Source organism: Amyelois transitella, chromosome 7 (genome assembly GCF_032362555.1).
Source record: "Amyelois transitella isolate CPQ chromosome 7, ilAmyTran1.1, whole genome shotgun sequence".
NCBI classification, from domain to species: Eukaryota; Metazoa; Arthropoda; class Insecta; order Lepidoptera; family Pyralidae; genus Amyelois; species Amyelois transitella.
The window spans coordinates 5,449,694-5,476,968 of NC_083510.1; the positions used below are offsets into that span (position 1 = coordinate 5,449,694).

The following is a 27,275-nucleotide window of genomic DNA, read 5'->3' on the forward strand; positions in this document are numbered from 1 at the left end:
AAAGAAGTCTAGAAAATCTTATCATTTGATTTGTTCAACATTACATTATGTTCCGTGTTAGGACGTTTTAAGTGCTACTTAAACATTCACTTTTTCATTATCTGACAAAATATCATTTATAACTATTAAATTAAAATCTTGAAAAATAGAGGTTAATACCCTATTACGTTAACTACCATAGAAATCAATTTAAATTAGAAACGCGATATCTGAATGATATCTACTACTGCCAATATCTCCTTGAATGACCAATACGAAGTACGAAATTTAATTTTTAAAGTTGATTAACTTTTAAATGGAAAAATATCTACATTCAACAACCAAACATCAGGTAGTTCTTTTGACTGGTGTTCTTTTAGAACAAGTGTATATTGTGTATACAAATTGTTATTAGTGATAAAAAATATATAAAAATACCTTAAAAGGAACTAAACCGGAAAGTTTTGATCATGTGACTACGTCAGATGCATGAATAGCATATATTTTTATTCAATACATGCAAGGAGCAAAAAGATATGTGTAATTTAAGTTTAGTCGAATCAATCCTGGATCTGTCAAACTGTTGATAGCCAAAAAAACTGGAGGCTGGTCCAAGAAATAATCAAAAAAATAAGTCTAGCTTAGTCGGCATATGCACTAGGTCAGTTAGCTCAGCGGGTAGCGAAAGTATTTGTTTTCTCCTGAGACTCAGGCGCAACGGCGTCTCCGATGTTGACCGTATAGAATTTCTTTTTTCCACTAGCTTAATGAAAGTTATTAGAAAATTGATCACTTGGTACTGCTTTCTGTCAGGAGATATATCGCATGTCTAAACCTAGGTTCGTCAACTTTATTTCCTTAGTTCAATCGCAATGAAATAGAAAACAATGTTTAGTAGGTAACGATTCTAAATAACACATACTACGTTATCAATAAGAAATGTTAAAGTTCATTTAAAGAAATATGAACTTCACTTGAAATTTAACTATTGATAGCTACTTAACTCAAGTTAAAAATTATGTACCATTTTCCTAGTTGTGATTTTGTATCGACATCAGGATCATAATTCTCGCTCACAAAACACGACTCCAACAAAAATGGCACACCGTTATTATCTACAGGTAAATCATTCCGAACAAAAGCATAACTTGCAAGCAGCCTGTCATTAATGATGACCGGTAGTGCTGTGAGGCGCCGTATATGTGGGTTATCAATAGAAAATTGCCGTTGCAACAGCGCGGAAGCGACTACGATGCAACTCTTTGTAGAGGATATTATGCTTTGAGACACAATAGGTTTGGAAGCATCGAACTAGAACGCGAGTATAAGTGGTATAAGTGTTATGTCACTGAGCACGGTACAAATACTGGTCACTAGGCCATAGCGTTTAAGACAAAAATAGTCGACGAACCGAGAGGTCAATATACTGTTTGTTTTGATTTTTCATACATGTAATGGAAATGGTTTGCACTTAACACATATTTGTATTATGTCATTTCATAGTCATGCTCATGTCATGCCATACATGTCGTGTATTCTATAAATGTTTATATTCTTACTAATACATAATTCAACTGTGACTTAGTATTTAAAATTTATTTCGATAAATATCTACATTAAATTTCTGAAAAAAAAATTGTTATATTTACGATCGAATAAGAGACAAAGTATTGAATAAAATTTCCAATATTATCCGACGAAAACTAAATTTATCAAAACCTAAATCAAGCCTCAATTGATGTCATCCACTGAGTTTGAACAATTAATTAAAGCAAAAATTCTCGCTCTAGTCGAGCAAGAACCTCTACAGCCCTCGACCAACTGAAATCTTATTTCCATTAAACTAAGAATCATCGTGACGAAGCTTTAGATTGCGTCCGACGCCACATGCCACACAAGATGCCAATGCCACAAAAGAATACGCAGATAGTCACGTTAAAATTATAGCACCACACTTAATACTTGTTGGTTATAAACTGGCCAATGTTGTTTATAAAGAAAACAAACAGTACCTGCAGACCATTCAATGAACGATAGTAAAGTGAATAAAATATAATGTGATATTGTTCTCATACTCGTAGTACCACTATACCGCGCTATGTCCTCAGCACTATTGTTGCGAATTAATTGCAGGCAAAATAAACTACGTATGATAATAATAATAAATGATTAAGTAACATAAGTTTCATTTGAAAATTTCAAAATTCTATTAAAATGCCACTCACACGTAACGAAACAAAAGCGAATTCTATCTTAAAGCCAAATAGCTGATCGTGGCCTATCAGTCTTTTCAAGACTGTTGGCTCTGTCTACCCTGCAAGGGATATAGACGTGATTATATGTATGTACATATGTACAAAGCTACTCCCGTCTGACTTACTCAGTACAATATGGTAGTCATCAGGCGCACCCCGCATTCCTCTTCAGAGTGTTTATGATGTAACCGGGAGTAACACCAGGGGGAAGAAAAAGATTTCAAAATTTTCAAATAAGTCTGTGATTGTTAGTGATTATACTTATTTTTGGAATTTTCGAAAGGCTCATAAAAGAGCAGATACTGGTAGTTAAACGATCCAACCAAACTATAAAAACATTATGGTCCTCTCTCATGGTCTACTTCCATCTACATTACAAAATTTTTAAGTTAAAATATATTTAAGTAACTTTATCTTAACTTATCGACTGAAGATTGAAATTAATCTTTTAATGTGGTATTAAACGCATGTATGCCTTAATACTAGACGATATGTTGAGTCAGGGATACAAGCCTTGAATACAAAAAAAATACAAAATTTATCATTGTCTTCTATATTTGGTCGAAATATGGCATTAAAAATAATAGTAATAAAAAATGTATCAATTTTCTTTTGGAAATAATTAAAGATTCATATGATAGAAATTTAATGCAACATTAGCGTTTAGAGCTTTAATTTTAGGGTTTTAGAACTATGTTAACAACATCCCCCTGGGTGAGCAGAGAACAACTGATAAATATGCAAAAACTGCGACACTTTAGACCTGAAACAACGCTGAATCCATATAGGTACCTAATGGTTGCTTTCGGATAAGAGATACTAGCAAATACTCGTATTTGGCACGATAGTTGATGCTGTAATATTTAGCAGCAAATCGGAGGGACGTAATATTCTGCAACACTTGTGCAACATGTTTACCCAGTGACTAGATAGCCTCACTGCCGTATCAAATGATACTTGTGCAACCTGATGAACTTTCGCACTCCGTTAGCTCTTCCTAGATCTGGCAGCCATCTATTATTAATAAGACATTAGAGTTGGCTAACATTTCGAAAGTCTAGCGTCCATAATTCGTAAAGCAATTTCAATGTAAAGTCTGGGACTATGAGTGACAATTGGTAAATACTAAGGCTTATTTTATTGTCACTGAACTCTCCTCAGGCCGAGAATATCATCATCGTGAAAATTTTGAAGAATTCTTTTTTTTTTCGTATACCATAATGTAGGTATGATATTTTCGATTACATAAATACTTTTTTATAAGTCAGTCAAGGGAAAACTAACAAACTTTATTTGGTTCTTCTTTAAGAAGATAAACTAGCAAGCTGTCACTATTTAAATCTCAATTTCATCATAAAGTCATACAGCTGAAGGTGGTCTTTTATTTTTTTTCAAAACTGTTGGTTTTGTCTCTCCCGCAATGAATTAAGACGTGATTACATGTATGTATACATGATATATTGTAATTTTACAGAATGCATGTGCATTTTATCGCACCACCAACTTAAAGTTTTTCTGTTTCGTCAGCTAGTAGACTGGTTGAGAATGCCAAACGGCATTAAGTCCGCCCTTTGTACAGTACATGTTTTTGTGCAATAAAATTTTAAATAAATAAATAAATTGTATTAAGGTGTACCTAACTTCACCGGTCTAGTACAAACCAGTTATTTTGTATTAATCGATGGACAGAATCATGTTGTTCCTAAATATTGCAACGACTTGGCTCAGGAACCTCGTAATTAATTGTAGTTTGATTTGAACTTAAATCAAAATTTCAGTACACTCTGTACATAAATCTTTTTAAAATTGGCAATCCATAATATATATATATATTTTTTTTTTTTTTCTTTTTTTCAATATTAAATCTCATAAATATATAAAATTGAATAATGTATCCTCTCGTCCACATTCTATTCTAAGTATAATTTTATATTGTGAAGTTGACGTTGTTGAAGAAAATGCTGCAGTGCAGTTTGTTACCGCTTCTTTTGCACTGACGCCTTGGAAGCGGCAGTAAACTTAGTTTTTAAGTAATTTATTTGACGTCAACCAATGTTGTTAAACCATACGACAATTATTAAGCGATATATAGTATCCTATAATAATGAATAAAAATTTTGAATTTGAATTTGAATTTGACTACATTGCCCATCCTATTGGGAACGGGAAGGTCACTTTTGTAAAGTTAATTACACAAAAACTCGCTATAGCTATAACTTCCTCCATGTTTTAGTATGACCTTAGATATATTGAAAAAACATATATATCACTTTCTCTTTTTGTCAGCAACTCCCACATTTATTAGATAGAAACATTTAATAGTATGCCGTTCTTCCTGCCATTCTATGGCGGATGGACGATGAGAAAAATGGAAGTATTCACATCTCCAGTTTCGATTCAATTTGCGTAACACTGCTATTAACGCGTGTGAACAATTCGCTATTAATTATAGGAAGTAGCATTTCAGTTACAGTGATGTATTTTTACAAAGAAACTCTTAAAATGTATTTAGTCAAAGTTAAATCTTTAGTATTCAAGTCACTCATGAACACAGTTAATGAATATGTTGTTATGGTTCGTAGTCTGCCAAGAACAGCGTTTTTGTCATGTCATTCATTTGAGATGTCAATGTTTCGAATTGACAAACAAGAGAGGTAGCAGTATTGGAACTTAATATAAAAGGCTTTTATTTTCTCAACCGGATTCTATCAGAACCAAATAATAACCTAAAACATAGGGAGAGAGAGAGAGACTTACATCAAAAATAAAGTTGAAAAATAAGCGAGTTATACTATACAGTCGATAACAAGATGCATTGATCGCCTGGTAATTTATTAGGCTAAAGTAGCATTATCAACTTGAAATGACATACAATTTTCAAAATAAGTGTAGGTATTTTTCCGTAGTACTTAGGTAACTGCGGAAATTTACCTTCAGTTAACAATATGGATTACCAGAGAAAAACGATCAATTTAATATTAAGTTCATCACAAACACAGCAATCTAAATAATATTTGAGCTAGACCGCTCTGTTACTTAGATTTCCTCATTTAGTCTTCCACTTTAATAAATTTTAGATTATAATTTTCTTGGCATTTCTTCTATTTTGATTTACTACGGATGCCATCGTCATATTTATTTAAAATTGACCAGACATATTATTTATCTCGCCTCTATAATAAAATTTGAAGGGAATACTTATTTAGTAGCAACCCCAGCTTCTTTTATGATACTGAATTATGGGTACCTATTTTCTGCATTGCGGCTGCTTCTTATCTTTCGATGATTGTGATGCATTTAGATGTTTCCGAAGGTTCCAGTGATTAGAAAGCGATTTTGCAAGCGGCTCAACGGCGCAGGCCCGCGGCGGCAGCGCCTCGTGGCTTGCCCAACGACGCACGTGCTTCGCCTTGCTAGTGGAGACAACGACGCATGTTGCGCAACACTATGATAACAATCAAAACAATAGATTCATTGGACTGAGGTCTGTTCATTTGTTCTTTTTATTATTTCTATATTATTTAAAAAATAAACTGCAGTAGTCTCTCTCGAACTTTCATCACCTCAATGGTTGATATATTGAGAAATTGTTATATGACTGATATACATATAAATTATTGTTAGGGTACCTCTTAGTTTTACAGGCCGACATTTTAGGAAATAGAAATTAAAGTCATACGTACGTAAGTAATTAAGTAAGTATAATAGATTCTGAGGTGGTTTTACTTGCTTTTTAAGTAAACATTCAGAAGTTTCACAAGTTAAAACAATAGCAAGATATCTGTCACGAGTTTGTTAACATGAAAAATTACCTATCTTTTGTCCTTGAATATTACCTAAATTAAAATAGCTACCTAAGTTGCTCATTAGATACATATATTTATGCTTAATCATATGAATAATTACATAATTAATAATACAAATCATCGTATCTAAAATGCTAGTATTGTAGAAGGGTTAATTTTTTTTTTATTTAAACGCACGTACAACATACAAGGTTTATCCTACCGGATTCGTACATAACAATTTAGAGCGTGCGTATTCAATTAATTTTGACGAATACAATGTTCAATTTGAAGCTCGATCGGAATGCAGTTAACGTAATGACCAGTTTTCAGCGGTTACGTAGCGACTGAACGTTTGCAAATCGCAGCGATGCGTACACGCCGATCGTTTTTGTCTGATCGGTGCAATTCGGAAGCATTTCCTGAATCGAGTCATTGTTGACATAACTTCGACCGTATATAGCTTTGACATTGGACCTAATTTATAAATTCGGTTATATCATCTTTAAAATTTAAAATATATATATTTACATAAAAAAAAAACAATTGTACAGAAATGCACAGATATTTAAGTACATATGACGTTTTTATGCCTTACAAGATTGAGTGAATAGTTACAAAAAGACTCGAAGCACGTATAGCTTGATAACTTTAAGACAAAATAAAGAGTTAAACAATGAGAGATTGCTAACCCATCACTTTAAAGAAAAATCACAAATTGTCAGCCTTCCCCTTGATTTAATTTTACAATCTACGCGCGAAGAAGAAATATAAATAAGCTGCTGGCACACACTGTTTTTTCTTCAATAGACCAGACCATCGCAGAAGCTTTTATTTAAATTGTAACACACTTTATGAGACATAAATAAAAAAATTATATAACGTCATAAATACGACGACATAAAAGTAATTGGCACTCAGTTATAGGTCGTAGCAGTGCTACGAGATACGGTAGACTGCACATATCTTGTGTAAGATGCTACGTACATACAAGTGTTCGCTTGTTACATTCGAAAATCTATCGTTTATTTTTACTTTTAAGTTGATTACTTAGACCAGAAAATCATTTTTCATTATTTTATGTTTTACAATATTTTATGTAAGCTAGCTGCCCCGGCAAACGTGGTTTTGCCATATAAATATTAAGTAATTTCTAGTTAAAAAAATGTTAAGTGTGGACAACCCTTATCAGTAAGGGGTATGAAAAATAGATGTTGGCCGATTCTAAGACCTACTCAATACGCTCACAAAATTTCATGAGAATCGGTCAAGCCGTTTCGGAGGAGTACGGGAACGAACATTGTGACAGGAGAATTATATATATACTCATAAGATAATGCAATTTACTGGAAAAAACAATCGACAAGCGTGTACGATACGGGTAATAAAATATCGAGCAACTGAAATAGTAAGGCTATATGGTAAGTAAAATCGAATAATCCGAATATCTTCTCGAGATAATTTCTCTAGGACATTTTCAATAAGTGCAGTACTACGTTTATCGTAATAATGTGAAATTTGATCATACCAGGGTAAAATTTACTGTACACAGCTCCTTTTCTTCCTCCAAAGTCTGAACACTTCTGAAAACGTTTGCCAGTTTTCACGCACGTAAACAAACACGAGGACTCTTTTTAACCGCGACCTGTGATTAAACAGTCTTTCCAGTTCAATAGTCTTTTGCAATATATCGACAGGAATTAAAGCTGCAGATACACCTTGAATGGGAATGTCTTTAAATGGGCTCACGTAATTTCGGAACGTTTCCGAGTGTTGTAAGCTGAGTCGTGGCTTGCGCGTGCGCGGTTCGTGAAAGTGTTGCGCGAACTGACGCCGGTCTGCGCCGCCGCTTTGCTAGACCAGCCGCAGACGACCGACGCTTTCATTGCTACATGCCCGGGCCATCACTAAGCAACCGCAAAACTTATCATTTCCCCTTACCATTCTTTTACTTTTTCAGTTTATCTTAATATCACTTTAATGACATATCAACGCACAACTCACACTGCTGACTCTAGTAGTTCCTTAAATGATCTAGGCATGCACTAACAGTGGATTTCCTGGGGGTTCCCGTGGAAAGGCAAATTAACTAGTTATATTACAAGAGGAGATTCAATACCCTATTAGAATAATTAACCGATATGACTATCGCGTGATCGTGAGTCTCCAGAACTTTTGACTCAGAAAAGGCGAAACCAAATTAATATTCTTCACCGTACTTGAAAATATTTTAGAGATTGTTCCGTAGGAGCAACCATAGTAATTCAAAGTTATTGCGCGTGAAAGGACGCAGGTATTGGCAGGTAGGTCTACCTGTTAGGGCGATCTCACTTTCAATGCATGAAAACCAGTCCAACTATTCCCTGGCTTTATTATAATAAATGAACGACATTAATTATGGTTAACATTAATTTAGCTTGCGTCGAAGTCACAGGACTATCTATCAGATAGTTTTTTTTATGAACAACCAAAAATACAAAACCCTAAGAAAAAGATAATAGAAATATATTAGGTATATTTTATGCTTGGCTAGATCAAAAAGGTGTGAGAAATGAAATGAAGGAGGCGAAAATTCTCAGATAGGTGCTTTAGTAAAAAGGTACCTATGTCATAAAATTTTTCAATTGAAACAAAGGTGTGAAACAAACAAACCTGTGTGTGAGTGACTTTAGACACGCCAGAACCGCAAAAATATACCAATAGATTCATTGTCTGTACTATCTTTAAGTGTTACTGTGCGGTGCCATTAACGTTCAATTAGGCTATTTTATCTTTAACATTTCGTTGCATTTCTATGCCAAGGTTATAAACATCATGTTTGGAAGCCTTTCCGCTCTGATAGCCTCCCTTACAAACCATTAATGAAAATTATATTATTAACAAATCTATTAACTTCTAGATTCGGATGTTTCAGATCTATGTACATTTCCCCAATTACCTTCCGTCGGGTTAATCGTAAAGAAAGTAAAGTTACTAAAATCAAAATGTCCAATTTGTACGCCTCTATAATCCGAATAGGTTCTACACTAGCATAATAAGCTGCCATACTCTAGTTTATACGTTACCTACGTTTTTCTGTAAATCACTCCTAAGTAAACAATAATACTTACTGATTGTTAAATTGATTTTCATAACAAGTCACAAAACCTATTTTGGCCTTTGATCGTCTGTTAGACTTCCACTGGTGGTCCTATTCAAGCGGTTTGTTCCCGCTAGTTCTGCTGTACAATTATATACAGTAAAGTAGAACTAGTGGGTATGTACTGATTCTGAAACCGTACGCCTTACTCAAGTTATGTTTACGACTGTTATATAACAGTAAACACGTATGTTACTCGGTGTCGCTGTTAGATCTATATGCAATTACCAATATTCTGTTCGTTGCAATAATAATGGGGCCGCTCCGTTGCAGGTACAGTATATTGCAAAACATTGTTATGAAAATGTTATTTTTAAATAAAACTGTTGTAACGATTGTTTATAACGATGGTTATATACGTTGTATGCACTTATGCAATGAAATCTGATTGTATTATCTACGAATCTTGGCTGCCTCCATTCTCATCCTCTAGTATTCATTGTAGAAAAGTCTATATAAAAAGTTTGATCATACTTTCAAATTCATTTAAACAAAATCACAAAGTGTACCTACTTACTTAGCATCTCTAATAAGAAATGGTTGCCTGTCATACTCATATGAGAGCAAAGGCAAACTAGCAGATCTTCTATGAAATGGGCCTAACAAAATTTTGTAACTATGCCATTAAAAATAATCCTACGCACAGAATCCATTATTTTTACTCTTTTTTTAACGTAGTTATTATCCTGGGTCAAATTAAAAGGTCCTTTTCTTAAAATTTGGGAACGGTAAGCAATTGCTAGCAAAATAAAAATACTAACGTACAGAATAGTAATAGATTTACTCGCGTACATTTTATAGAGTTTTAGATCACTGGATCTTATTCGCTATATATCAGATGCGCTGCAGCATTATATCACATCGCACGGTGAATCCGTGAATATGCAATTACGACATGATAGATAGACGCATGCTCTACTTGTAAGTATGATTTTTTTATTACTACATATCTAACAGACTACATTATGCATGTTTTGAACTTAGTGGTTTATGGTCGCAACAAAATAAATAACTTTTCAATTGAGCGGATATGACTGTTCTTACTTATATAGTCCGGGGTCATATATCCCCATACAGCTGTCTAAGCGAGGCATAACGTGAAAAAATATTTTATTTTTCAGATTAAAAAAAAATAACAGTAAGAATGTTAAGGACTACAAAGAGCTTTTAGTCAGAATATATAGATATAGTACCTAATAACATGTAGGCAATCAAGAGCCGCGATCTCCTCCCGTGATTTAGCTCATAAAAGAGACATAATAAAATATATTGGTAGTCATGGGTTGAGGTTGTAACTAACCCATGGCTCCAATGGTCGGCGCATAGGTCAACTTACATTAACATAACCGGCACTATAAGTAGGTACTTATTCACATTATTTATTTCGTGTAAATGATAGGATTTGTGATAGACTTAGATAATGTGCCATAGCAATATTATGACACATCTTATTCCTCCTGGCGTTAGTCTGGATGACGTCCTCAACTCCTCACGGACGACTAAAGAACCGATCCCGAGATGCACCTTTAGAGCATGATCCTGGATTGTGTAAATCAACTTGTTAACACAAAGCGTAGTTTAAACACATAGGTATGTAAATGTAAATAAAATATGCCGTAAGTCCTTGATAAATAGACAGCTTCCTTCAATTAAACTACATCCAACGCCTGGTGGAAACTACTTTCAAGTAATCTAAGTATCGTACAAGCAGTTAAGTAATACTAAGTAACACTTGATGAATCCGTTTAAATTTATGTAACAAGTACAAGACTATCTTTGTTTTCAGACATTACCTGTAATAAACGATTTCAGTCTTCCACAGCTAAAAACGTAGGTAGGTACATTTAGGCATCGTGACTCATAATCGAAATTATAAATAGATTTCAGCCAATGACCCTCTCTATCCATGATTTAAAGTGAATGCGTGAAATTTATTCTTAAGTTGATGCAGAGGCAGTCAAATCCGTTTAAATTGTTTTATGATTTTTATTTAATTGAAATAAAATAATATTAGCAATTGGCAAATCTAATTCGTGATAGTTATTATATTCCGTTCTGATCAATATTTTTTAATTAAAATACTTAACTGTTAACATGGCCTGACTCAATGAATGTAAGTTAGAAGTTTGTAGTTGTGTGCAAATAAAATGAAAGTGGCCTCGGCGACGCCACTTGAGAAATGTCTGGAGAATGCTCTCTCATTAATATCCAATTACACCATGTATGACAGTGCATGACTAATTATTCCCCACACGTATGTAGGTGTGGACCATGCGGACCAATATGTTGTCACAATCTGATTAGACGCAATTGCTTTTTTGTAACAAGATGTGGAAACAGGGATAACAATGAATGAAATAATATAAGGCTTCATGAATATTACTTGATGTAACCGCTGGACACCGTCGAAAACACAAATCATAAGTTCGTATCCCCTAGAATTTATTATCTAGTATCGGTCGGTATTTATATCTCTACTTTTTACGTAGATAAGCAAGGCTTCCAAGTATTGATTGATCTCTCATCTTTGAATGATTTTTATTGCACCTTTGGGGTGCACCATTTACTCTATGGATACTTAAGTTCTTACTTTATACTTTGTCCATGTATTAAAGCCTATTTTATATTTTGCTATCGAAAAAGGTATACCTTAACTGCTCCAAGTTTTTACTAGGTCTCTAGCTACAAAAAAACATCAAACTAAGAATAAATACATATATTTCATAGCTTCGGCTATCCAAGAGTAATCATATTATCTGTAGTTTCGGCGTGTAGCTGATGGTTGCTGGTGGTGGAAGCCGGCACCAGGTGGTGTGGCCCGACCAGACAATACTGCAAGGAACACCCCGTGTCTACTGTGGCGCCTGTGTATATCACGCAGTCCTGAAGGACACACCTGCAATAAAATTTGTAAATTAAAAAAGACCATAAACAATTAACTTAATGAATTTGTACGAAACAGCAAGATTCTGTGGTAAAACAACAAATTATTTTACAAGAATAGGATGTGTTTTTGCATTTAAATACCTTATATGTATGCATAGAAGACAAAAAGTAATTAAGAAAATGCTTTATTGTTCAATAAAGAGAACATTAAAAATATTAAACAGTACACTACAAAAGTACTTTTATATGAAAAATTTATTCTTGCTATAGAAACAGATTTATGTTCAATATAGCACAAAAGATATTGCTTAATGTCTTCAACTGCTGATAAAGCTGTCTACTAGATATTACGTGAGAAGTCTTATGATTTCACTTAATAAAAATACATTCTAAAATATTCTTACCCTTCTCTGATTGTGACATTGTTCATCAATATGCAATTTGTCAGTCTAACTTTGTTTTCCACAGTGCAGTTTGCTCCAATAAATGTACTCTTAATGGATGTCTTTTCACTGACAACACTCTTTTCTCCAACTGTGCAGCATTCATCTATTTGTTTAGTTTTCACTTCACTGTTTGCGTGAAATCTTTCTTCAAGTGGAGATCCTGTGAGGTCGTCCCATTTTGATAATATCTGTGTAAAAACAATAAATGTTGCCGATGATTAATGCTTACCATTTAAAATTTAGTTTCTTTAGTGGAAATTAACAAATATTGATTCTACTTAAGAGTGAAAACAGGTACCTAACATAAAAGAAAAATACTCACCATACTGTTACAAAGGTAAAACGCTGACAGAGTATTTATCCTCATGCCAAATGTATTTTTTGGAGCAACAAGAGCATAGCACCTTATGGCATCATCATAGTACACACTCTTTGAACCCAATTTGTGATCATTGTACGCTGACATTTCTCGAATTTTAGCTTCAAATCCAGTTTCTTTAGCATAATCTAGAATATCTTTTGATAGATCTATATTCTTTTCTGACATAACCTTTTTTTCAGTTGTGCTCTTAGCCTTTGAAAGCTGTTTTTTAATTATATGCGGTATGAGTTCTCCTTTTACAGATGTGAACTTGTTACTTTCAACTAAATAATTTATAACCCATTTCTTTACTACATAAACATGGGCATCAAGCAATCTGCTGTACAAGATGGTATCATTAAATTTTTTAATAATGATTCTGGGAAGAGTGACATTTTCTTCAAAATCACTAGCACTAGCTAAGAATACCAACCTTTCTGTTTCTTTGTCTATACAAACAAGATCCCGATCAGGTTTGTTTTTGTTTTTTGGTCCAGGGAGTTCAATCCATGGCTCCAAACCATTATTAAAGAAAAGTGTAGTAAGGGCTGAGTCATGTTTACGATGTAAGTTTAGTAAATCATTAAGATTGATATTGGTTATCAAGTCACCAGACACAACTAATAGATCTGCAGTCACTCTGTTACTAATGTGTCTTAGAGAATCAGCTGTTCCCCAATCTTCATCTGATGGGATTGCAATCAGATCATATTTAATTTTTAACGGGCATCTTTCAAGAGCATTTATAATATTTGATTGATCTTCACTCAATATAACAACCATTGTTTCTGTAAAACAATAAAAGGTGAATAGATACACCGTGAGGTTCCCCGCACCAATAAAAAACTCCATTTACAGAGTGTACATGGAGTTTATTAATGGTTCTTTTTACCATGGATGTCGTTGTCGTAAAAGGCAACTAAGGGATAGGCTTATTATCTTGGGATTCTTCTTTTAGGCAATGGGCTAGCAACCTGTCACTATTTGAATCTCATTTCTATCATCAAGCCAAAAAGCTGAATGTGGCCTATCAGTCTGTTAAAAACTGCCAACAGTAGCCAACAGTGGCATTATCTACCCTGCAAGGGATATAGACATGCCTATATGTATGTAAATTGAAATTAAAGCCGATTTTTGTTTAAAATAGGTGCTCATTATTTAAATTTTTACCCAAGTTTTGTTAATAACATTTTATTTATTAATTTTAAGTTTTTAAAACCGACACTAATTAAGACTGTCTACAAAAGAAAAAGAAATAAAAAAAGCACATTCACATCCAGCATTCAACACCACTGACTGTATTTTCATATTTTATGCCTAAAAATTCTTATTTATTATTCAATAATGTCACAAAGATTTAGGCTTGAAAGTTATGCTCATAAAAGTTTTAGATCTTTTTTGTATTATATATGCAGATTTCTGTTTCACTAAAATTTATCCAAGTAATTTAATCATATCACTAAACTTGATCTATTTTACAATTATATCCCTATACATACATACATACATACATATGATCACGTCTATATCCCTAGCGGGGTAGACAGAGCCACCAGTCTTGAAAAGACTGATAGGCCACGTTCAGCTGTTTGGCTTAGTGATAGAATTGAGATTCAAATAGTGACAGGTTGCTAGCCCATCGCCTAAAAGAGGAATCCCAAGTTTATAAGCCTATCCCTTAGTCGCCTTTTACGACATCCGTGTGAAAGAGATGGAGTGGTCCTATTCTTTTTTGTAATGGTGCCGGGAACCACACGGCACCCTATTGAGATAGTAATGAATTGCCTTCTTATAACTATGTTATGGTGTATAATTGAATCCCGAGGGACATACCTATCCAAAAACATTTTTATTCAGATTTGTATGTTCATAAGATCTTACTACGACATTGTCATCACTGTAATGAAAATGAAACTAATCATTTAGTGGTAAGTATTTAAATTACAGTAAATAAGTACCTTGAAATCCCAATCTTTCCAACATGTTTAACGAGTACCAGAGGACTGGATATGGCCCCACGGGCAAGAGACATTTGGAAACTGTTCCACCAACATCGGGGAGACGAGATCCACGGCCAGCAGCCAATACTACGGACTGAAATTCGAGTATTTTGTGCATTTTGTCGAAACGATTTTCTTGAGTAATCTGCAGAAAGAGGTTATGGTTAAAGTTTGATCTTCTACTCAATTTCGAAACGAATAAAAGGTATATAACATAGCTGAAATTAATATTTACATGTAAAAGCAGTTAATTGATTAAGATATTTTTTTGCAATGACAAATAGGATACTAAAATTACTAAAATCAACATCGACTTTACATCACATCAACAAGACCCCCAGATAATGTATAACAGGACGAAGCAATCCATGTAACTATCAATGTCTGAGTCTCACAACTGTCAATGTGAAGTCAATCAATGTCAAGCGTTGAAATAAAAGTGATTGGTTAATGTCCAGTCAATGACAATAGAATTGATAAAAATAACCTCCAAATTGTGAAAAATACGATTATTTTGTTGCTCTTTTCGTAAAATGAATTAATGATTATATATTGAACAAAGATTTAAAAAAGAACGTTCAAAGGGTTATTTACTAATATAGAATTATAAGTGCTTTATTAATAAAGTCTTCAAATTATGAAGGAATAAAATTTTAAGAATGTCGTCTCGTTCATCTAAAGTGGTCTTAGGTTTATCATGTGCAGTAACATTAGGAATAGTGGCATATGTGCATGTTAAACAACAAACAGATAGGCAAGTTAATTTTGTCATACCACATAATAAGTGTGTAAACTTTTGGGTAAAAAGCTCCTTCGGGAGGAATTGAAGGTGTATGGAAATTATTCGCGAAGACAAAACAGCTCTTCCTTGGTCCCCGTACAAAAAAAGCCCTACCACCATTTTACATAATAAAAATCTTTTTACAGGGAAAAAATGCATGAAGGTGTTCTTAAAGATATAGAAAGACAACAAAGAAGGAAAATTGAAAACTTATACATGTTAGAAAAGCAAAATGAATTGACTAAACAACTAAAGAAAGAACTTGGAAATTCTTAAATGAAAATAGCATAATGTACTAGACAAGCATATTTATTTAATTACTAACTATGTTAGAAATACAACTATAAAATTAATATTAATTTTATTTTTTCCCTTGTTTTAACCACTCATCCAACATCACATCTCTGAGATTGAGATCAACACCTGTAGGCAGTTTCTTATCTGTACCATCTATGAAGCCATCCAATTCTATTTTTCTTTTGGCTACAGCAGCTAGACATTCAAATGTATGTGGTTCCCATGATGCTAAATCTGATAGAGACTTTCTATCTAACATAATATTAGCACGATCCAAGCCTTCCTTTAAGGTATACAATGTTATATTATGCTGATCACAAGCAGCACTGATTCTGGTGTCCCACAGCTCTTTCATATCTTCTTTCTTTAGATGCCTGCCATAAGAGGCATAAACTAAAGCCCGATGGACATTGCGAACTGCTACAGAATATAAGTTTCTCCGGCGACCAATATAATGTGCAGCTAGTTTAAAAATTCTTCTTTTCCTCCAAAACTCATCAGGTCCTCGACAGCGTATCAAGTTAGATACGGACAAGAAAACCATTCTAACCTAGAAAATAAATACATATGATTTATAATGATACGCAAACGTAACTCGATATTCAACATACTAAAAACGAAAGGCAGCATTAATCTTATACCTCGTATAAACGTAATAATTACGTATAAGTTATTTAAACTTAAATTTTACGAGTTTAATTATTGATTAGCAAAATTTCAGACAACCCAGGCAAAAGTTGAATTGAACTGTCAATGTCATCACAGAACAGAATGTCACTGTCATAATTGTTTTCCTACGTTGGCTGACGAAGATCTTACTTTCTAAAATCCAACACCTAACGATATTTTAGAAGCATTTTGTTTTTAAGAAGCATTTTGTTACATATTAGATGCCCAAACGTAGCATGTAAATGCAGTAATATTGATTACATGGATGGCGAAAACAAGGATTGTAATATTAAAAATGTCGGAAGACTAAGCGATGAAGCGGCACTTAATACCGGTGGTCGTGGTATTGTGCCCTCTGACCATCTCAATACTAAAAACAGAACCCCAACTTTATAAGTCACTCTCTTGATAAACTTTCACAATCTACGTGAGACGGGAAGCACCATGTTCTTATGTTTTTTCTTCATATCCAGACCAGCGTGGAAGTTAGCAGAAGATGAATGAGCTCATTCACTTAGTCACCTTTTACGACATACATAACATGTTATTTCCTAGTACATCAGGCACATTCATCTAGTGCACGCTTTCATGCTTGTCTGGAAACCAAAAAAAAAACATATCTACTGTGTACCTGTTTCATATAGGAATTTACGTAATAAAAACCAGTCACGGTAGAGATTATTAACTGGGGATTCTCCTTTCAGGTTATGGACTAGCAACCTACTTAGGTACTTACCTACCTATGTCACTATAACTAACTCTCCCGTTGCATTATACTATCTATAAATAGATAGGTACTACAAGTTTTAAACGCGCACGTAACGTTACTTTCTCGGACTTTTCGAATCCTGTTACCATGATCTGTGGTCAAACCAGCGTACTACTCCGTTTGCACGACAGAATTTTCTTCTACCGCTAAGTTGTTAGTGTAGGCCACGTTCAGCTGTTTGGCTTAATGATAGAATTGAGATTCAAATAGTGACGGGTTGCTAGCCCATCGCCTAAACGAAGAATCCCAAGTTTATAAGCCTATCCCTTAGTCGCCTTTTACGACATCCATGGGAACGAGATGAAGTGGTCCTATTCTTTTTTTTATTGGTGCCGGGAACCACACGGCACTATGATGGTACACTATGATAAATAGGTACACTATGATGACTAAGTACCTACGATGCGTGCGATGAAATTATATCTAGTGATTTGCGCCTGAACATCTACTGGAATTAGGCACAGATGAAATTGAAACTGAAAGGGACGTGGCCTTTGTTGGTCTCTTACATACCTATTTATGTTATTCCAGTTCATTTTTTTATATTCGGATAAGGATCTTCGTCGCTATCATCTGGATTAATTTGAGAGGAACGACTTGACGCGTCAAAATTATCTTTTGCGATCATTATTTGTCTAACATCCACTGCACTTCTACGTCGTACGTATGGATCATTGCAAGGTCTATCTTGTTTCATTATATATTTTAAGAGTAAAATCTGAAAAAATATCACAAACACGAATTTGTCAACATGTAATTAAAATTATTCTAAGAGTAGTAGTAGGTAGGCTATCCTACTTATACGTAAGTAGGTAAAGTAGGCGACAAAACACAATGTTTCGTAGGAAAATTTTCTTACCTCATCTATTATAACAATGAGGAATAAAGTTAGGTGTGTTATTAATGTAATCATGATGACTTTATGCAGGTTGGCACCGCATCCTTGCGTATTAATAGAGTGCGTTCCCAGCTCCATCAAATAGTTCGATATGCAGGAACCGCTTTTACAACAGCTGTCAATGATAGAAACATACTTCTGTTAATCTCCACTAATAATATAATAAATGCGTAAGTAACTCTTGTCTGTTCAGACATATTGTTTTTGCACTGTTTATGCATACCGATTTTAATGAAATTTGTTACAGAGATAAAGTTGACTCTGAGAAAGAACTGTATTATATTGCCAAAAAAGGGGGAAAAGGGTTTAAGGAGGAGAGGTAAGATCGTCCGTGAACTTTTACGGCGAATGAATTCGCGGACAACAGCCCCATCATCAGGATGGATTTCTAAGTCCAACTTCATTGATGATGCTTTAGAGCCTGGAACCCACTTACTTATAAGGATACTTTTGGTCGGTTTACCTACGCACCACACCGCACATTGCATGGTTTCATGCTATCAAGCCTACCAACTAAGCGATCTACCAGAACCATCTGGTAGACAGATAAACAAAAATGATGATAAATTGGTTGAGATTATAGGACACTGAACTTCAGGCAAATTAATCGGGGTCACGAAAGTTACCCGACAGACGCTCTATTGTAGGTAATTGATAATCTGACTTTCCCACTTTTGGATTCGCCCCAGAAATAATCTAGAATAATAATATTCAATAATAACACCAGCATGAAGATAAAAAGTACTCGAACTTACGCTGGAATCAATGTCAATGATAAAATTAGATACCTCAACGGAACACTATCTGATGTCAACGACGATATTTCTTCAGACTTTTTACGTCTATTTAAACTTGGATCCCATTCATAGTCTCTTATTTTATCATACCAATCATAAGAAAACCAATCTCTAAAAGATTCCAACTGGAAAAGTAACAAGTTCTATCAATACACTAAATCAACATCAGTCGTTGTAAAACATTAGAAAATCCCGGTATTAATGAGATATTTCTTTTAATCCCGAGTCGCTTTTTCTTAAAAAGATTAATCCTTCTCAAATATATTTTATGAAGTGATAGGAACATGATTAAATTGCCATCTATATCTGTTTCTATTTAGGCAAACAAGACTATAAGTACTAAGCTAGTGGCATAGGATGATTAAATTGTCTGTTACACTTTTAGGGCTAAAGGGCAGGATAGGTATAGTTATTTGTTTTTTTAATTCGGAATGAAAATACTTATAGGTAAATATAGTTAAAGACCCGAAGTCGACTATAATCTACTTCTTCCGCAGTCCAATTCTCAGGTAAAAGATTAATAGATATAATTTGATCATGATATCGCTCACCCCGCAACATTTCAATGACCATTGTATATTATCCATGAACCGTTTATATTTCGGGCATGACCTGTAATACTTCATGCTTTCTTCTATGAATGAGTCAGTGTTTTGACGGCACCAAGAAATCTTTCTGGCGCATAACAGGGAAGCTGCGACATTTATAAGTATTATCCATAGGGCACATAACCACAATGGACAGCAAATTACGTCGGAGTCTCGACTGGAATAAAGAAAGCTTCTTATCTATATTTTTAGGATCAGATTAAATGAGCACTATAACCAGACCAGCTTATTCTTAAGTTACGACAATAACTCTACTGCCCACATACTTGTGCTCTTGTGCTTACATATTGACTATCTACAACATAAGTACTACAAGGTTTCAGAGTTCCGGTACCAGCTGCCTACAAGTCCGGCTCAGCCTCCTGCTAGCTGCTTGCCAGTTCCCTCCAGACGCCTAATCTACATCCAACCGGCAAGCAGTCGAATTGCCTTTATTGAAAATTCTGGCCTAAGGGGGGTGACGACCCGTTCCCTAAACGTTACAACATTATACAAAGTTAGCAGCTTAAGTAAGAAAGTTTCTGATTCATTAGTCAAAATACCTTATCCTCTTTCCATTTGCTATGTAGAACAGCATTTGTATGTTCATTGGTATCATTATTATTCCCGACAATAACACGAAAGAGTTCACCACATCCAGTCCTGTTAATTCCATCATGTCACCCATTGCTTTAAAATAAATTCGTAAGTAGGTATTAGCAAATATTTAATAATCAATATTTTACTGATACTAAATAAAAGGATCAATTCATACATACAACAAAATAAAATTATTGACCAAGTAATAGAGAAAATTGATGTAAACCACAAAAAACAAGAGGACCACACAATAAATGGGTGATTATTCATCATAAATATTATTTTACAAATTTATAAATTCAATAAATCAAACACTGACATCAAAAGACAAATCTTATGTCAATCTCTGAAAAAAACTAGTCAAGAACTGGCTTAAAGACATTATGTAATATTTTTCAATTCGAACCAGTAGTTCCTGAGATTAGCGCGTTCAAACAAACAAACAAACTCTTCAGCTTTATATCTAATATAAACGTTCACTGTCAGTTACTATTTTATTTTCTATATATGTAGAGTGATTCACAGTTTAAAAAAAATACGTATAAATAAAGCGTTAGTTTATTATTAAATCATTGCAATATTAAATGTAGCAGTTTACTTAAACATTTTCAGTCACATTTTCATATAAGTACTTACTTAAATGTAATAATAATATGAAAATAACAAATCATTAGTAAAAAATAATAACCTACTTAAATATTGTTTATCGTTATCATACTGAAAATCGGTTACACTGAATCAAAGAATTCATTACTTTTTATTACCTTTTTCTTTTATTACATGTTCATTTGATCAGAAAATTAAAGAGAAATATAACATATTTTTAGATTCATTGATATTAAATGCTATTGACCCTGTTTTTTATTTTCCTATTATATAAGCGATTCTATAAGAATAACATTAAGTAGGTAAGTGTTATTCATAATTGTGCCTATCGACTGTATAAATTGAACACATTCACATAAAACCAAGCAAGTACTTTAACTATACCGCCCGGGTGTACAATGCTTCATTTATTTTATTTTTTTGTTTTATAACTATGCACATTGTGAAATAATAATTCATGTACATAAGTTAAAAAAAAATAAAATAATAATTGTTCGACCTTCTAACATCATCATGACAAGTATTTTTATTTCATGATACATTTAACACTTTACATTTTAACTTTCTCATTACTTGTAGTTAATTATATTTGTTATAGTTTTATTATATTATACTATACATATACATATATATTTTATGTAACAACACCCAGTCGAAATCGATTAGGTATAGGTACAAACAGGACCGCAGGAAAGAGACTAGCGAATCAAATATACAAACATTTTAAGACAGATTATTTGCTGGCAACTATCTAGGACTTGATAAACAAGAGTACATAGTTATCTTCACTTTCTTCAAGGCCTTTAGTATTTATATAAGAGTTAAGAATGACAATATCAGCATTTTGGTACAGACATTATATAGCTACACACAAAATTATCACCAGATCTCAAGTCCTACATATGTTTATTCACATGGTCCTACATGACAAAAAAACTGCTTCGAAAATTATATAAATATAAAATATGTAAGTATAAAAAATAAATAACAATTTATAGTATTGATCTGAATGGGTTTGGCTTCACCCAAGACCTTGAAACATACGTCAGAAAAGTTGCGCAACCACTTTTGATAAAAAATAACATTAGCGTTTGAGTAAGATACAAATGTTGTAACAGTTAAACCTATTCAACATCGAGTTGAGTGACGTCCCCCATTTTATTGATAGTGGGTGCTACATTGAACTCGCAACCTGTGCTCGCTATAACATCTTCCACTGACACGCCTTCAGCTAATTCAGTCAATGTCAAACCTTTTTCCTTGTCTACTTCGAATACACACTGAAAAATATAAAAGTTGTATCAGATGTAAAACTTATTCGTTTAACTATTAAATGTCTCTCTCGTTGTCATTTAATATTGCTTATTACTCTGAGTAAGCAAATTGTTGGCTTCTTAAGCTTGCAGTCAATTAAAGACAATATTTAATTCTCTTTTAGCTTTCCGGTTTGGGGCCGGCTCTCGGACAATTATTTTTCCGTATAATTGTAATAGTCTCCTGCCAAACAACGATACAAGGTTTGATATCCAGCTTTGTCGCCTCCTATACATATATAATAACAATCAGGAGGTCACTGTTCCATTGGTTCGGAAATCGCTACGTTTTATCATGCCAAAATTAAGACTCAATCGGTCATGTTATCGCATCGCGACGTTGGGGGCCACAGATATAAAAAGTAAAACTTGGTCGAACAAAACCTTATATCAATGTTATCATGCAAATAAAAGCGATAGGTAAATTTTTAATCAGCCAGAAGTAGGTACCAGGCTATATGTTGTAGACGATCGTTATTAATTTTATTTATTATATGTGTGTGTATATAAAGGAGTAGTTCTATCTTGTATCCTACTACTATTATAAAGGCGAAAGTTTGTATGGATGTTTGTTACTCTTTCACGCAAAAACTACTGAACCGATTACCATGAAATTTGGTATGTAGGTAGCTGAAGACCCAGAATAACACATAGGCTACTTTTTATCCCAGAGTTCCCGCGGGATTGATAGGGTTTCCATGCGGACGAAGTCGCGGGCGGCCTCTAGTATGTCATAAAAGACAAGTAAACGGATAAACACGATATCTACTGTCTCCGAGGCCCGGCGAGTGTCTCAGTCTCACTCGACAGAATAGCACCAATACTTTTCACACGAAAGTACCCACGACAGTCGTATGAAAAGTGTTGGTGCTATTCTGTCGACGAATCGTTCAGATAAGAAAAAACTGCCGTCCATTAATCGCCCGAGAAAAAAAAATTCAGTCTTTCATCCTTCATCTGTCATTACTGGACTATCTAAAAGATGCAAGCATTTATATGTAAAAAATAAATAAAAAAGAACCTTATTACCTTTTCAGTTATTATCATGTCGACACAATTCTTCCCCGTGAGCGGCAACGTGCACTCGGGCAATATTTTGTGCGCGCCATTTTTCGCCGCATGCTCCATTGTGACCACGACTTTAGTCCTCGGAGCCGATACTAAATCCATGGCACCTCCCATACCTTTCACCATTTTTCCCTGTAAAGTACGAGTAATATTTTCGTTACGTCATGAAGATGAACATTTGGAAACAGATACCACAAGAAAATGGTATATAAAATACGACATGAATATTCTTTCAGCATTTTATGAATATTTTGTAAATATGAAATTTTATTTTAAATGAAAGAACATTTTTAATAAAACATTGAAAGTTTCAAAAATAACTTACAGGTATCATCCAGTTCGCCAAATCACCATACCGAGAAACCTGCATAGCTCCTAAAATGGTCAAGTCTATGTGACCACCACGAATCATGGCGAAGCTGTCATCAGAGGAGAAATAAGATGCACCTACAAATTATTATATCTTGTTATAATAAATCAATTCTTTCATTAAGCCAAACAGCTGAACGAGGCCTTTCAGTCTTTTTAGACTGTTGGCTCTGTCTACCCCGCAAGCGATATGGACGTGATGATATGTATGTAACAAATCAATCAATACTTACAAATACACAAAACCAAAGTCTGTCTATCTGCTACGCTTTCGCGACTATGAAATTCGTGTGAAAATAGTTATCTCAGGTCAAACATAAGTTACTTAATGTTACCTTATGAAAAGGAGAAGCGTCAAAGCAGTCCTTATCTAAAATCGACACACTGAATATATGCAATTTTCTCATAGTAATAACAAATTAACATCTCGTCATTGTATGAACTGACTCTCATTTGACTAGTTGAAGGCAGGGCTTAAAAATTTTACCAGATAAACACAATATTCACCAGGAAGCACTGTCACAGTTTCTTTTCCTGCATTGATGAGATCTGCATCAACTGCATCTTCTGTTGGGAATGGCCCCAATCCGAGAATACCGTTCTCTGATTGCAGCAATACTTTCACATTCTTCGGAATATAGTTACTGGCCAACATTGGCATGCCTAAAAATATATATATTCATTACTTTTCTCACTAAACTTTAGTATCATTGCTTTCATTACAAATCATCAGTACAAAACAGGAAAATCCAAGGTACTTAATATACAAACCTATGCCAAGATTTGCATACATTCCATCTTTAAATTCTAATGCAGCTCTCTTAATAATCCTTTCTCTCATTATATCAGATGCTTTCTTTTCCTTTTGTGATACGGGTTTTGTGACAGTTCTCCTTTCTATGCGTTTTTCATATTTATCGCCTTTAACTATTCTGTGTACATATATGGATGGCACATGTACAAAGTCAGGTTCAATTTCATCAACAATTTCTTCTACTTCAGCTATAGTTATTCGGGCGGCTCTACACATAGCTGGATTAAAATTTCGTGCACTCTTCCTGAATATCAAATTGCCGTGTTTGTCCGCTTTCCATGCCTTGACAAGCGCGTAGTCTCCGGTAATAGCCTCCTCCATGATATAATCCTTGCCGTTGAACTGCTCATTTCTACGTGGGGAACTTGGTATATCAATCTAAAAACATTACTTAGTTTTTTTTTGTGAACGAACATGTTAGGTAAATCTAATATGAGTTAAAATGCAAATTCTTTTATAACAAAAGTAGAGTAGCTTACTGATGGCATGAGAATTTAAAACATATTTAACACATACTTTTCCATCTTTTGTATATTTGATGGGTGATCCTCCTTCATGTATTAGCGTGCCAAATCCTGTAGGTGTGAAGAATGCAGGTATACCAGCCCCTCCGGCTCGAATGCGCTCTGCTAGAGTACCTTGCGGCGTTAACTCTACCTAAAAATAAAGAAATAGTATTACTCATACTACCCATACAAATATTATAAACAAGAAAATAAATATTTTTAACAAACAACTATTAGAATGTGATCTATCAATACAAATAAAATCAAAACTGCAATATCATATTTTATGAAATTTGACACAAAGACAGATTTGTCCTTCAGGAGTAACAAAGGCCTCTTTTATTTCAGAGAATTCCCACATAAACAAGATCCCAAGCAATATTTTGGTATTTTGCTATGAACAGAACAGGTCTTGATAATTTACACAAACATGTTTTCTATTACATATGTTATCAAGTATGTCTTATAAAAACAAATCATATGCATATTAATTTGTTTTTGTTTTATGTAAATAAATAATTCCACAGAATGGCTGTTACAATTATTATTCTTAATAATATGTGTTTTAAAAATACCGAAAAGATTAAACATTTTATTTTCAGCATGCCTTATGTACCTACCTCTAATTCTCCACTGAGAAACTGTCTTTCAAATTCAGCATTTTCTCCAACATATGAAGATATCATCCGTTTAATTTGTTTACTCTGTAGTAAAATACCCAAACCAAAGTTTTCAACACCTGAAATTATATTACACTTACATATATACCTACATACTCTCTTCCTTAATAGACTTCTGAAATTTAAGAGCTCACTCTTGGCTGTGGAGTTAAGTGGAGCTTCCTCCAGTAAATTACAAATAAAATACTTAAGGCTTTAATGTAAACAAGTCATTTGATTGGGATGATGACATTGTCGCCTTTAAATCATATTATAATTATACTATCATCATATTATAACTGGTTATTTTACACATTATTAATGGGAAAGATGTATCTTTCTTTTTCATGCTATGTCAACTGAACAGATTTGGATGTAACTTTATAGTGATGAAACTTATACAACAGAGTCATTGATGGCTAAAATTTACATTAGGCTTCTGCTGTTGAATACTAATACTTTAAATTTAAATTAATTTTAAAAGTAAAATTTTATTTACCAGCATTATTTGAAACTACAGTAAGACCAGCCACTTTTGAATTGTTCAAGGCCTGGATTAAGTTCTCTGGTATTCCACAAAGTCCAAACCCACCCACTAGCAGTCTTGACCCATCTTTTATATCACTTACGGCATCCTTGGCACTTTCATATATTTTCTTTGTATTTTTCCTTCCAGTACTATAGGTTGCACATGATATTATCTAAAATATAATCAAGTTTATATACACTTAGGTATTATACATTTATGTGTGAGACATAAAGACTGACATTAACTTATTTATAAGAACTATAATCATGAAGGCTTCTTTTGGTGGTAAAATAAAAGAATAATGGAATATATCAATTGAAAATGTGAGATAGGTATTATAAATATATTTTTTATAATCATTAAACAAGACTTTCGGCTCGGTCTCACCCGCAAGGGATATAAACGTGATAATATATATGAAAATATTAAACATGAAGTCACTTACCTTTCCAAATCCATGACTTTTATTTAGCTTTGAAATAATATTTGTATTTACAAGAAGTAAACAACTTTTATACAGAATAACCATTTTGCCTTTCTCAATTTTTAGATGCGAAGTTATAAAATTTTCTGTAAATAAATGAACAAAACCAACATAAAGTTGTGGTATGTGGTGTTTTATTAGGCAACAGTATCGCAGTCACAGCTTGAGCACAGCACAAAAATAATAATTGCACTTTTAGTTCACAAACTCACGTAGTATTTGTAACAAATTTAAAGTCATGTTTCTTTACTATTTACTACGATTCCAAAAACCAAAAAGATATTACGATTTAAACTTAACAATTACATCCTACAATAGCTAGCAACAAAACAACAATAAAAACAAAACATGCACAAAATCACAAAATGCAAATTTAAATATGCACCAATAATGTCAAAACAAAACAAACAAAGATGTCAAAATTGTCAAACTTCAAAAATGTTTTTAGAAAAAATCATGCAAAAGTTTATGGACTATAGGGTTAATAAAAGTATCTACTTACGTGGTCTAAAATTAGAATATTTTTACGAAATGTAACAAAAAGGTATCTGTTGTGCTCGCTGTATCACCATCCGTGATAAAATGATAAGAATGAATAATGTATGTAAGAATTGAATGTTTTGTTTGTCGTACGATTCGCGAGGTCAACAAGGTTGTTCGGTTGTTGATATACCTACC

The 27,275-nt window shown here is 33.7% G+C and overlaps 6 protein-coding genes across 8 annotated transcripts in view; 1 reads left to right on the forward strand and 5 right to left on the reverse strand.

Moving 5' to 3' along the window:
* LOC106132655 (pancreatic triacylglycerol lipase) overlaps nt 1-7,834 on the reverse strand; it is a 34,034-nt gene extending 26,200 nt beyond the window's left edge. For both annotated transcript variants that reach the window (XM_013332128.2, XM_060945110.1), the window contains exon 1: nt 7,548-7,834. The gene's annotated coding sequence lies outside the window, so the exon portion shown is untranslated. The remainder of the gene's footprint in view (nt 1-7,547) is intronic.
* A 4,024-nt stretch (nt 7,835-11,858) lies between these two features.
* On the reverse strand, nt 11,859-15,239 carry LOC106132584 (translation initiation factor eIF-2B subunit gamma). Of its 2 annotated transcripts, none has more exons than XM_013332045.2 (5): nt 15,171-15,239; nt 14,810-14,996; nt 12,813-13,639; nt 12,449-12,678; nt 11,859-12,054 (listed from the first exon to the last, which is right to left on the reverse strand). In XM_013332045.2, exons 2-5 carry the CDS (start codon nt 14,967-14,969, stop codon nt 11,892-11,894), a joined length of 1,380 nt encoding a protein of 459 aa, XP_013187499.2. In that variant the 5' UTR covers nt 14,970-14,996; nt 15,171-15,239; the 3' UTR covers nt 11,859-11,891. The 2 variants fall into 2 exon arrangements, with proteins under 2 accessions (XP_013187499.2, XP_013187491.2); XM_013332037.2 differs by having other exon boundaries at nt 15,087-15,222.
* Nucleotides 15,240-15,313: 74 nt separating this feature from the next.
* On the forward strand, nt 15,314-15,985 carry LOC132901901 (protein PET117 homolog, mitochondrial). The gene is made up of 2 exons (XM_060945051.1): nt 15,314-15,605; nt 15,779-15,985. The coding sequence occupies exons 1-2, from the start codon at nt 15,511-15,513 to the stop codon at nt 15,906-15,908; spliced, it is 225 nt and encodes a 74-aa protein (XP_060801034.1). The 5' UTR covers nt 15,314-15,510; the 3' UTR covers nt 15,909-15,985.
* Nucleotides 15,926-16,691, reverse strand: LOC106132707 (large ribosomal subunit protein bL20m). The gene is made up of 2 exons (XM_013332216.2): nt 16,571-16,691; nt 15,926-16,479 (listed from the first exon to the last, which is right to left on the reverse strand). Exon 2 carries the CDS (start codon nt 16,471-16,473, stop codon nt 15,994-15,996), a length of 480 nt encoding a protein of 159 aa, XP_013187670.1. The 5' UTR covers nt 16,474-16,479; nt 16,571-16,691; the 3' UTR covers nt 15,926-15,993.
* A 1,201-nt stretch (nt 16,692-17,892) lies between these two features.
* On the reverse strand, nt 17,893-20,661 carry LOC106131766 (peripherin-2-like). The gene is made up of 5 exons (XM_060944944.1): nt 20,213-20,661; nt 19,614-19,827; nt 19,054-19,187; nt 18,227-18,380; nt 17,893-18,085 (listed from the first exon to the last, which is right to left on the reverse strand). The coding sequence occupies exons 1-5, from the start codon at nt 20,335-20,337 to the stop codon at nt 17,900-17,902; spliced, it is 813 nt and encodes a 270-aa protein (XP_060800927.1). The 5' UTR covers nt 20,338-20,661; the 3' UTR covers nt 17,893-17,899.
* Nucleotides 20,662-20,789: 128 nt separating this feature from the next.
* On the reverse strand, nt 20,790-27,239 carry LOC106133128 (succinyl-CoA:3-ketoacid coenzyme A transferase 1, mitochondrial). The gene is made up of 10 exons (XM_060944943.1): nt 27,100-27,239; nt 26,559-26,683; nt 26,084-26,285; nt 25,542-25,664; nt 24,936-25,072; nt 24,377-24,797; nt 24,113-24,268; nt 23,562-23,683; nt 23,198-23,368; nt 20,790-22,135 (listed from the first exon to the last, which is right to left on the reverse strand). The coding sequence occupies exons 2-10, from the start codon at nt 26,640-26,642 to the stop codon at nt 21,980-21,982; spliced, it is 1,572 nt and encodes a 523-aa protein (XP_060800926.1). The 5' UTR covers nt 26,643-26,683; nt 27,100-27,239; the 3' UTR covers nt 20,790-21,979.
* Between the last annotated feature and the right edge of the window lie 36 nt (nt 27,240-27,275).

Coding starts and splice junctions, on each gene's coding strand:
- LOC132901901 (XM_060945051.1), top strand. CDS start 15,511: ATGTCGTCTCGTTCATCTAAAGTGGTCTTAGGTTTATCATGTGCAGTA. Junction 15,606..15,778: donor GTTAAACAACAAACAGATAG/GCAAGTTAATTT, acceptor ATCTTTTTACAG/GGAAAAAATGCATGAAGGTG.
- LOC106132707 (XM_013332216.2), bottom strand. CDS start 16,473: ATGGTTTTCTTGTCCGTATCTAACTTGATACGCTGTCGAGGACCTGAT.
- LOC106133128 (XM_060944943.1), bottom strand. CDS start 26,642: ATGGTTATTCTGTATAAAAGTTGTTTACTTCTTGTAAATACAAATATT. Junction 25,665..26,083: donor TGTAGTTTCAAATAATGCTG/GTAAATAAAATT, acceptor ATATAATTTCAG/GTGTTGAAAACTTTGGTTTG. Junction 24,798..24,935: donor AATATACAAAAGATGGAAAA/GTATGTGTTAAA, acceptor TAATGTTTTTAG/ATTGATATACCAAGTTCCCC.
- LOC106131766 (XM_060944944.1), bottom strand. CDS start 20,337: ATGGGTGACATGATGGAATTAACAGGACTGGATGTGGTGAACTCTTTC. Junction 19,828..20,212: donor GCAAATGGAAAGAGGATAAG/GTATTTTGACTA, acceptor TCTTTATTCCAG/TCGAGACTCCGACGTAATTT. Junction 18,086..18,226: donor TCATTGTTATAATAGATGAG/GTAAGAAAATTT, acceptor ATATTTTTTCAG/ATTTTACTCTTAAAATATAT.
- LOC106132584 (XM_013332045.2), bottom strand. CDS start 14,969: ATGCACAAAATACTCGAATTTCAGTCCGTAGTATTGGCTGCTGGCCGT. Junction 13,640..14,809: donor GGAAAGATTGGGATTTCAAG/GTACTTATTTAC, acceptor ATTGTTTTACAG/AAACAATGGTTGTTATATTG. Junction 12,055..12,448: donor AATGTCACAATCAGAGAAGG/GTAAGAATATTT, acceptor ATTTTATTGCAG/GTGTGTCCTTCAGGACTGCG.